The sequence below is a fragment of the Salvelinus alpinus genome, chromosome 28, assembly GCF_045679555.1.
Source record: "Salvelinus alpinus chromosome 28, SLU_Salpinus.1, whole genome shotgun sequence".
NCBI lineage: Eukaryota > Metazoa > Chordata > Actinopteri > Salmoniformes > Salmonidae > Salvelinus > Salvelinus alpinus.
In genome coordinates, this window is record NC_092113.1 from 11289772 (window position 1) to 11300241 (window position 10470).

At 45.8% G+C, this 10470-nt stretch overlaps 1 protein-coding gene across 7 annotated transcripts in view; it reads left to right on the plus strand.

The window, feature by feature from the left end:
• Positions 1 to 10143, plus strand: part of agrn (agrin) — a 280235-nt gene extending 270092 nt beyond the window's left edge. For 4 of the 7 annotated variants that reach the window (XM_071371598.1, XM_071371600.1, XM_071371603.1 and 1 more), the window contains 4 exons: positions 333 to 365; positions 3205 to 3429; positions 5719 to 5822; positions 7418 to 10143. In XM_071371598.1, the coding sequence (XP_071227699.1) occupies positions 333 to 365; positions 3205 to 3429; positions 5719 to 5822; positions 7418 to 7599 (544 nt within the window). In that variant the 3' untranslated portion in view covers positions 7600 to 10143. The remainder of the gene's footprint in view (positions 1 to 332; positions 366 to 3204; positions 3430 to 5718; positions 5823 to 7417) is intronic. The other 3 variants (XM_071371601.1, XM_071371604.1, XM_071371605.1) reach the window with 1 other exon arrangement.
• The last annotated feature ends 327 nt before the right edge of the window (positions 10144 to 10470 follow it).

Here is a 10470-nt window from a genome sequence, read left to right on the forward strand (position 1 = left end):
CGCAATGGATCTGCAGTACTGTATCTCTGATCACAGTAAAGCTCCTAGTACTTCGTAGTATATCCATACTACCATATTACTTGGAATGTAGTAATGCATTGGGCATGCATTTTAAGCAGTATGCTAGTATGGTCATGAGAACGTAGTCACCCTGCTTTCCCAGCTCTCGAGCAAATAACTTGCTCAGTTCGCCACGTCTCCTTGTCTACGAAGCTCCTCTCTATGCTGGGGTGACGATGCGTCACCCTGTAAGGGTCCTCGTGGGTCCTCTTCCCGCCCCCCTTCTTGCGCTTATCGCATGCCCTTACATTCTCTCCCCTGCTCCCTTAAAGTCCAGAGTCACTGGAGAACCCGTCAGAGCAAAGGTGAGTGTCCCCTGCAGCCTGGAGCCTGTAACCAGCGCTGTCCAACCAACCGCTAGCATGCTGCCTCCCCATCCATCCCCACCCACCTGACACAACCACCCGCAGGTTGCAGCCTAACCTCTCACAGACCAAGTAAACAGTATTGGAGAATGACCCATAGAAACAGTATTGGAGAGCCACACTATTCAATACTTTAGGCCCCCATAGAGAGAAGTGTTAAAGGGCCACACTAATCTGTACACTGGGCCCCATAGAGAAAGCATTGGAGGGCCACGCTACTCTATAAACTGGGCCACTTATAGAGACAGTATTCTATGGCCCCACTTATTTATTTGTTATTCTGGATCCCCATTAGCTGTTGCAATGGCACCCAGGGTCTATTAAGACAGAGTAGCTCAGTGGTACCAGTAATCTACAGCACTAGCAGCCAAAACAGCATCCAGCCTTGCTATGCAATGTTCTCCGTACAAGCCTAGCAATGCTCTATTTACTACTGCCATCTAGAGGCGATGGGGTGCATAGCATTCTAAGCCTTTTTAAAAATGTACTTCAATCAATGAGTAATAAAATACGCATTATTAGTCCAGTAAGTAAGCCACCTTGATAGCATTTAAAATACCTGCCTTGTTTCACATGCTATCCTTCAATTCATTTCAAACTTTGTCCCTGCAGGGTCCAACGCATAATAAGTCTAGTATAGTATATCCTTATTTTGATGACCATGGCCTTATTATTCCTGACAATCCATCCTGGTGAGGTTTTATTGAACCTTGTCCCTAGGCTATTGCCATAGAAGTTTGATGTGTAACACTATGGCTTTGCCAGAAATGATTTCCTATATTTTATTTAACTTGACAAGTCAGTTAAGAACAAATTCTTATTTACAATGACTGCCTAGGAACAGTGGGTTAACTGCCTTGTTCAGGGGCAGAATGACAGATTTTTTTTACCTTGTCAGCTCAGGGATTAGCATCCTTTCGGTTACTGGTCCAACATTCTAACCACTAGGCTACCTGCAGCCCCTTATAGTGCACTACTTTTGACCACGGTCCATATAGGGCTCTGTTCAAAAGTAGTGCACTATATAGGGAATATGGTGCCATTTTGGACACAGCTTATGATTTATTTGGGGCCCCTGGGTACTGTGAGGGTTAGACCTAGGGAAAGGAGTCCAAATATTGTATGCGTTTTTCTACTGACCGTTTGTGTCCAGTGGGTCTCTATGACCATTCATTCATTAGTCACTCTGTTTTGTTTGTGCTCCAGTGAATTGTCTTTTTAGAATGGAACGGTTTCCCTTGGAAGTCTTAAACCCAAATGTGGTTGCGGTGTATTAAGAGACGCATCCAATTCCACTTTGCACTCCTTCCTCTCTGCTGGGTCGAATACTGTACATGTGTCAAACCCCTGTTGGCCATACCTGAGCAGAAACCAAATTAGAGACCTTAATTAAACAATCAGTCCAATCTCTTCACTCCTGTTAGCTCATTGGCAGTAGCCCCGTTTTTGGCCGGCCTGATGACAGAATCAAATCCAACTTTATTTAAAGTGGATCGATTTAGGCGTAGTCTGCTGTCATTTTCTCTTTACCTCTCCTCATGTCCTGTGTATAACCCCCTGTGCTCCCATGAGCCTCTCTGTCTGTTTGCTGTGCTGACTCGTTTCGTGTACGTGTCATGTCTGTCTCGTGTGATCTGTGTCTTGTGTTCCCGTGTCGTTCTGTTCTGTGTTGTGTTGTGTGCTCTCTATCCTCTGTGTGCTTTGCCTGTGTTTGTCTCCGTTTTTTGTTTAAGATCCTTTTGAAAACTGTGAAAGTAGTTGAGCCTAGTCGGCATCACAATACATTACAGCGATACCGATTGGTGACACACACACACACAGGGGGAACAGTGGAGAACAAAGGAGCTATTTTTAAAAATAGCATCCCTTCAGGAGTGTTTGTGTTTGAGGTCTGTACCAAATGGAGCTGTGTGTGTGTGTGTGTGTGTGTGTGTGTGTGTGTGTGTGTGTGTGTGTGTGTGTGTGTGTGTGTGTGTGTGTGTGTGTGTGTGTGTGTGTGTGTGTGTGTGTGTGTGTGTGTGTGTGTGTGTGTGTGTGTGTGCGCATGTGTGCGTACATGAACGTGTTCCTGTGTGTGTGTGCGAGTGCATGAACGTGTGTGTGTGTGCAAACCACCCCACTCCAGTCAGGCTTTGAGCAGCGGCCCCACTCTCCCAGAGCAGACACAGCTGTGACAGTGACACAGAGCACTCCTCCATAGGACAAGCCAGGATGTCCCCGGGTCTCCACCCCTGTCCCCAGCTCCCTGACGCCCCCGTAGCACTGGCAGTCCAGAGACTATGATCAAACAGCACTTCAGACAGCTAGCTCCAAACCCCCCCCCCACAGCAACCACCACCTCACAGGAAGAAGAGAGGAGAGCTCCTGCACAGTTAGCCCAGGAGAGAGAGATAGAGGGAAAGAGAGCTGGCGATACCCAGGGTGAAGTGAAAACATCATAACTGATCCAATATAGTCTTTACCTAATCTTCCTTTCACTGTCATTGTCTCCTCTGCACCATAGGCAGCGGCAGGTTAAAGGACCTTACAGGTTTCCCACCATGACCCTGTCAAGTGCTTTCAGATCAGTAGTCATGAAGGAATCTAGACAAGGAATTAGGAAGCCAGTAGTGTATCAGGACAGAGCCACCACCGGCCACTACCATTTTGGATGCACCCTGTCACTGTCAACCCTGAGTCACCTCAGCCAGTATGCAAACGTGCAAATGTCACGATCACCTAACTTCCTCTTCACTTCACTAACATAAGCCATTGTAACTCTCCTCCCCCTCCCCCGCAGTGAGAAAGCCCTGCTGGTGAACAAGTTTGAACTGAGCATTAAGACCGAGGCCACTCAGGGCCTGGTGCTGTGGAGTGGTAAGGGCGTGGAGCGATCTGACTACATCGCCCTGGCAGTGGTGGACGGCCGTGTGCAGATGACCTACGACCTGGGCTCCAAGCCTGTGGTGCTGCGCTCGACGGTCCGCGTCAACACCAACCGCTGGATCCGCATCAAGGCCAGCAGGTAAGACGGTTTTGAACGTGACCGCATGGTACACCGGTGGTTCCATGAACGTTCTTGTTGTTGAAGTGTAGGATAGCCTGTATTGGTAAAATTTTGTTTTAGGGTCAAATCCACACTTGACTTGAAAAGTTAACATTTGACTTAAGTGTAAGTTCTAGGATACACCACTAAATGAATATTCATGTTAGTAATAATTTAGTTATAGAAAATGATCAAAGAGTGGAACAAAGTTTGTGAAATGTTACAGAGTGTTACAAACCATACACAGCATACAGAGTGTATGGTTTTCATATTCGCCTTCAATTTCTTCGACAAGCTAGCTTTTGGTTAGCTTTTATGCCACAGCATTTAAAAGAAAAATCGTTTTTTCATTAATCCACTGTTAATACCGTCCCAAAAATTCATTTTTCCTTTAAGTCTGAGGTCATGTGTTATGAATGTTATTACTTTGTCTGACATCTCTTCTGCTCGAAACACACTGAGTGCTACCTGCCCGCATCGTCCTATGACATAAGTGCTTACTTACCACATAGTGGAGATTTGATTCCTTTGAATCCATGGAAGTTGGTCTCTGTAATTGACAGACTGCTAAGTGACTGGCTGTGTCTGAAATGGCACCCTATTCACTATAAAGCACACTACTTTTCTGGTCAAAACTTTTTTAGGGAATAGGGTGCCATTTTGGACGCAAGTTCTCTCTCCCATTCCCTCAATCAACTGCTAAGCACACAATCATCAGAGCAGTGAAGACTTGATTACTCTCATTGAAGTCTTGATGTCTGCTACATGCCAGTTGAAGTGGAATTTAAAATGATGTAGCAGACAGGCTGTAAACAAATGTTCTCCTTCTGTTTCTCTCTCTCCCCCTACCTATATCTATCCCTTCTCTCTCTCTCCCTGCCTATATCTATCCCCTCTCTCGCTCTACCTCCCCCTTCTCTCTCTCTCCCTGCCTATATCTATCCCCTCTCGCTCTACCTCCCCCTTCTCTCTCTCTCCCTGCCTATATCTATCCCCTCTCTCGCTCTACCTCCCCCTTCTCTCTCTCCCCCTGCCTATATCTATCCCTTCTCTCGCTCTACCTCCCCCTTCTCTCTCTCTCCCTGCCTATATCTATCCCTTCTCTCGCTCTACCTCCCCCTTCTCTCTCTCTCCCTGCCTATATCTATCCCCTCTCTCGCTCTACCTCCCCCTTCTCTCTCTCTCCCTGCCTATATCTATCCCCTCTCTCGCTCTACCTCCCCCTTCTCTCTCTCTCCCTGCCTATATCTATCCCCTCTCTCGCTCTACCTCCCCCTTCTCTCTCTCCCCCTGCCTATATCTATCCCTTCTCTCGCTCTACCTCCCCCTTCTCTCTCTCTCCCTGCCTATATCTATCCCTTCTCTCGCTCTACCTCCCCCTTCTCTCTCTCTCCCTGCCTATATCTATCCCTTCTCTCTCTCTCCCTGCCTATATCTATCCCTTCTCTCGCTCTACCTCCCCCTTCTCTCTCTCTCCCTGCCTATATCTATCCCTTCTCTCGCTCTACCTCCCCCTTCTCTCTCTCTCCCTGCCTATATCTATCCCTTCTCTCGCTCTACCTCCCCCTTCTCTCTCTCTCCCTGCCTATATCTATCCCTTCTCTCGCTCTACCTCCCCCTTCTCTCTCTCTCCCTGCCTATATCTATCCCCTCTCGCTCTACCTCCCCCTTCTCTCTCTCTCCCTGCCTATATCTATCCCCTCTCTCGCTCTACCTCCCCCTTCTCTCTCTCTCCCTGCCTATATCTATCCCCTCTCTCGCTCTACCTCCCCCTTCTCTCTCTCCCCCTGCCTATATCTATCCCCTCTCTCGCTCTACCTCCCCCTTCTCTCTCTCTCCCTGCCTATATCTATCCCCTCTCTCGCTCTACCTCCCCCTTCTCTCTCTCCCCCTGCCTATATCTATCCCCTCTCTCGCTCTACCTCCCCCTTCTCTCTCTCTCCCTGCCTATATCTATCCCCTCTCTCGCTCTACCTCCCCCTTCTCTCTCTCTCCCTGCCTATATCTATCCCCTCTCTCGCTCTACCTCCCCCTTCTCTCTCTCCCCCTGCCTATATCTATCCCCTCTCTCGCTCTACCTCCCCCTTCTCTCTCTCTCCCTGCCTATATCTATCCCCTCTCTCGCTCTACCTCCCCCTTCTCTCTCTCCCCCTGCCTATATCTATCCCCTCTCGGTCTACCTCCCCCTTCTCTCACTCCCCTCCTCCATCTCCCCTATCTCTTTCCTCTCTATCTCCCACCTCTCTCTTCCTCCTCCCCCTCTCTTAGAGCACTTAGGGACGGCTCTCTCCAGGTGGGCAACGAGGCGGCGGTCACGGGGTCGTCGCCCCTGGCAGCCACTCAGCTGGACACAGACGGAGCCCTCTGGTTGGGTAGGTGCACTAATGAGCTTGCGTCTTGGGGTTTACACACGCAGACAGACAGAAACACAGACACACTCCTCTGGTTTGGTTAGTTCTGAATATATACATTTATCAAATAGGTCAGACAATAAAATGTTGTTTTTAGTGAGGAAATGCTTACCAGAGCACGTCTAGCATTCCTCTGACAGTGTATAGGACATGGAGTAGTGGCCGAGGTACCGCCGGGCACCACATAACCTAATCCAGCTCACATAGTACATCTCCAGCTGGAACGATGGTAAAGTGTGGCAGAAATGAGGAATGCACTCTGCATTGCAATGGATGACGGAGAGCTCACTGGGCATGAAAACAATTGGTCTGAAATGTGACATAGCTGATTGTCCCCCTCTATTCAGGTGTTGATTTGTGATATTAAACGGTCTGACTAAACTCAAAAGTTCTCCGCTCTCGGGAATTTGAAACGACCAAAGTCGTTCCGTTATCTTTTTGAGTTCCATTTGGCCTGAACTTCGCTCAGAGAAATGGCTTCTGAAAGAGCACCCGCTGTGTCTAGATGGAACATTCTGAGGAAATAGAAACAAATTACTTTCAAATGCATGTGGTCGTGCAGTGTGGTGGGAAGGTGTATGTTTGAGCGAGGAGAGCCATGACACACATACACACACTATCTCTCTCGCTCGCTCTCTCACACACACACACACACACACACACACACACACACACACACACACACACACACACACACACACACACACACACACACACACACACACACACACACACACACACACACACACACACACACACACACACACACGCACAGGCTAATGACACACCACACAAGTGCACTGCTGTGGCTCCAAACAGGTGCTGAGCACACCCCGCGGCTAGAATACATTATCCTTTCAGCAGGCCGTACATCAAGCGGCTGCTCTCTTAAATCCCCCTCTTTCACCGCTCATCATTAATTCATCTGTAACTCGCATGAAATTAGCCCTGTCGATCCCCGATTCAGAGGCACGCAATCCGATTAGAGGGGACAGAGAGAAGAGAGGGGAAGGTGGGAAAGAGCTCGACGGAGAGGCAAACTCGCGGCGCGGCGGATTAAACGAGGAGCAGGAGAGCAGGTAGAAGGAGGGAATGAGAGAGAGAGAGGGAGAGAGTAATACAGGTGACCTATCAGAAGGACGACTCCCCTTGAAAATGAAAGCGAGGTAAGTTCCAGTGATTGTGCTAGAGCACTCCTCCAGAGAGAACCAACTGTTTGATGTCTCTGTTCACCAGAGCTACATGTGTCTTTCTCTCTTCATCTACTGCCAGTGTCAACATCACAAATCCTCACATCACACAGCAGTCAGTTACCCTTTGTGGCATGAAACAAGTTCGCTTGTAGGGAGATGCAAGGGATGTGTGTGTGTGTGTGTGTGTGTGTGTGTGTGTGTGTGTGTGTGTGTGTGTGTGTGTGTGTGTGTGTGTGTGTGTGTGTGTGTGTGTGTGTGTGTGTGTGTGTGTGTGTGTGTGTTTGTCTCTCCGTGCACCTCAGACACTGTGGGTCTCCTTTTTTCATGAGTTCGAAATCCCCCCCGCCCCTCTTATTCTCACAGGTGGCTTGGAGGAGTTGGCTGTGGCCCGGAGACTGCCTAAGGCCTACAGCACAGGCTTTGTGGGCTGTGTAAAGGATGTTGCGGTGGACGGCGTGGAGCTCCACCTGGTGGAGGACGCCCTGAACAGCCCCAAAATATTACACTGTTCCGCCTCTGGCACGGCAGCCACGGCCCAAAAATAGCCTGGCTAAAATCACTCCCTCCATAAACGCCATGTCTACTGCTGTAATTATTTTATATTTTTGTATACTTTTCATTGCTTTTTATATTGAAAATAAAAAGAATACGTTGTTTTAATTTTTTTTTTTATATATATATTTTTTTGTTTTCTGCGCCTCCTGTTCATTCATTATCCCCGCCCTGAAACGCAGGTGTACAAACCGTACATATACGTGTACTTTTGTGTGACGTCGCGAGACAAGTGTAAGCTGTATTCATTGTGTTGTTTTGTTGTTTTAAAACAAACATGAACAAAACCTCTCCCTCGCTCATTACTTGAACACTGGTGAATCACATTGGTGCTCTCTATTATTTCCTTGTCTTGATGCCATATCATTCACTACCACACAACACAGCCTATAGAAATACATACATACAAACATTCCCCTGTGAGATACATACTGCTGTTTCCTTGGTCATGGTCATTAGAGCACACTGTTATAAAACGTTTTTAAAACATTTTGCAACGGAAAATGAAAACGGGCATGTTTTATTGGGCGTGTCTGTTTCCTTCCGTTTGGTGCCTAATGAACAGGACAATGGTATCCTAGAACCCTCTGCTTGCTACCAGTAGGGCTGCTCAGAATGAACTTCTGAAACCGCTTAATCAAACTCCTCAAACAGCGCAAATGCTCTACATTGCCTCTCAATCAACGACTTGAGTTTTGAAATACTTCACTATTCGCAAACCCCCAGAGCTGAACAAAGACAAAGTGCCCTGCATTCAAGAACAACACACATATCATCATTCCACAACATGCATCAATCAAGAAATGTAATAATAATTGAATTAAATAAATGTAATAAATATAGACTATATAAATACCTGAGACTGTGAATATGTAAGATTGGTTCTCTTCTCAAGAATTGTGAATCTCATGTATTGTGCTTTCTATTTTACAATCAGGATGACCATTAGTTGCATGCAGTTTCTGCAGTGTTGGTTTTGTTTTGTTTTGGTTTCACTGTGTTGCCGGCCAAGTTACCTGTCGCGAACACACGTTGTGTTTTACAAAACGGTTCAACTATCTGATTTCACTGAGCTAGGATAACTATTTAATTTTGGTGGGGTCCTTTTTTGAGCACTTGTTTTTCTATTGGAGTTTGTTTTGCTGGACTTGGAATGGCTCAAAAGGACAGGTTGTTGTTGTTACCGCAACTTGCCTGGTGGGAGTGCTGTAAGCTCAGGCTGAAGAGAGGACCGACCAAGAGGAAGAGGAGAGATACTGTATCATACCATAGGAGGCAATAGGACCCTCAAATGCTCAGTCATGGAATGTTCAGTAGTCAATGAAATTCTTCAGTCTTTCAAACTTCAAAGTCAATTTTTTTATCAAATTGGAACGAAGACTGGGTTATACTTTCTCTTGCATTACGAGTGATCCATCTCTTGCTGTTGGAAAAGTGATAATGTGATGAGTTGGGACATTTGGCAGCAAAATGAGGGAAAAAATAGCAAACATAATCACAATGACTAATAAACGTACTTATGCATGGGTTTGTATTGTCGAGATGAATTCTGTAACATCCAAAAACTCATAATGCAATGCAAAAACTAAACTGCAATGACTGACATAAACCCACTCTGGTTTGATATATAAGATACTTGGCAATATTATAAGAGAAAACAAATGCTTGTTCAAGGTTGAGTATCAGTGGTATTGTACTAGTTTGTTTAAGTTCTTCATTATTTTCCCCTCGCGATACAAAAACGGCCATTTTGTACAGCCCTGAAATTTGTAAGTGAAAATTTTGCAATGTGTAAAACTGTAGAGGTTATGTTTTTAGTGCTATACACTGGAAATAAGTCTGACTTGTCTGTTCACGACACACAATAATGATGTTCCTATGTCAATGAGGAGGGGAAGAGCATCGGAGTATATGGCTTTTGAGTGTAATCAAGGACTAGTGTCCAATCCAAGACCAGGAACCCTGGGTGTGGGTGTGTGTGTGTACACCACTGTATTTACATGTTGTATTACTGTTGAATTTGACCTATTCCAGTAGTACATGAACAGTGGGTTCCTGTGTTAGTGGCACTCAGAAGACAAGTGGCGCAGGCTCAAGAGTGAGACGACACGATCTAATGTCGGGGGGGTCAAAACTGTCTATGAATTGCCTTAAAACAGGTCAGCGGCCTACAGGTTGACAAAGTCATTATCCATACTGTTCTGTGCTCTTACTTTGGCCAGCATACTAGCCTCATCATCTTCATGTAAATTAATACATAATAATTATATTAATAATTCTCATACAAATCCTCAGAGGGACGCACAAATGGTCGACCTCTGGCTTTACATAAAATATACTATTTACTGTTTGAATCTATTTTCTGTTCCTTATTTATGTCTTCATGTGGATTCCGTTTGGCCTCTGTAAACTACTGTTTGATTGAGACACTCCTGAAGGGCAGTGCACCGAGTAAGAGTGGCATGACCTGATCATTACTAACTTTATTACCTTTGTCTTGTGTTCCTACCACCATGAAATAAAGTGTCAAACAAACAGACCTGACTCTGTCACCTGTCTCCGTGGAATGAATCCCCTTCCAGTTGAATGAAACGACATAATGACTACTTAACACCTTCGTAAGCAATGCATAACGGCATTAACTAAACACTGATCGATTCCTACTGTTCACAGTAAGTCAATAAGGACAAAATGTGTTTACTCGTGCGTATTAAAGTGTTAAGCGTTCTCCACAAACTTTAGGTAGTTTCTCTTGGATGGTTTAATTATATAAAGTATACAAGTTTCTGTGCAGAATTAATTTATACACATACACAATTCAACTATAGTGAAATAAGTATTTACTCAGGACACACATTCCAACA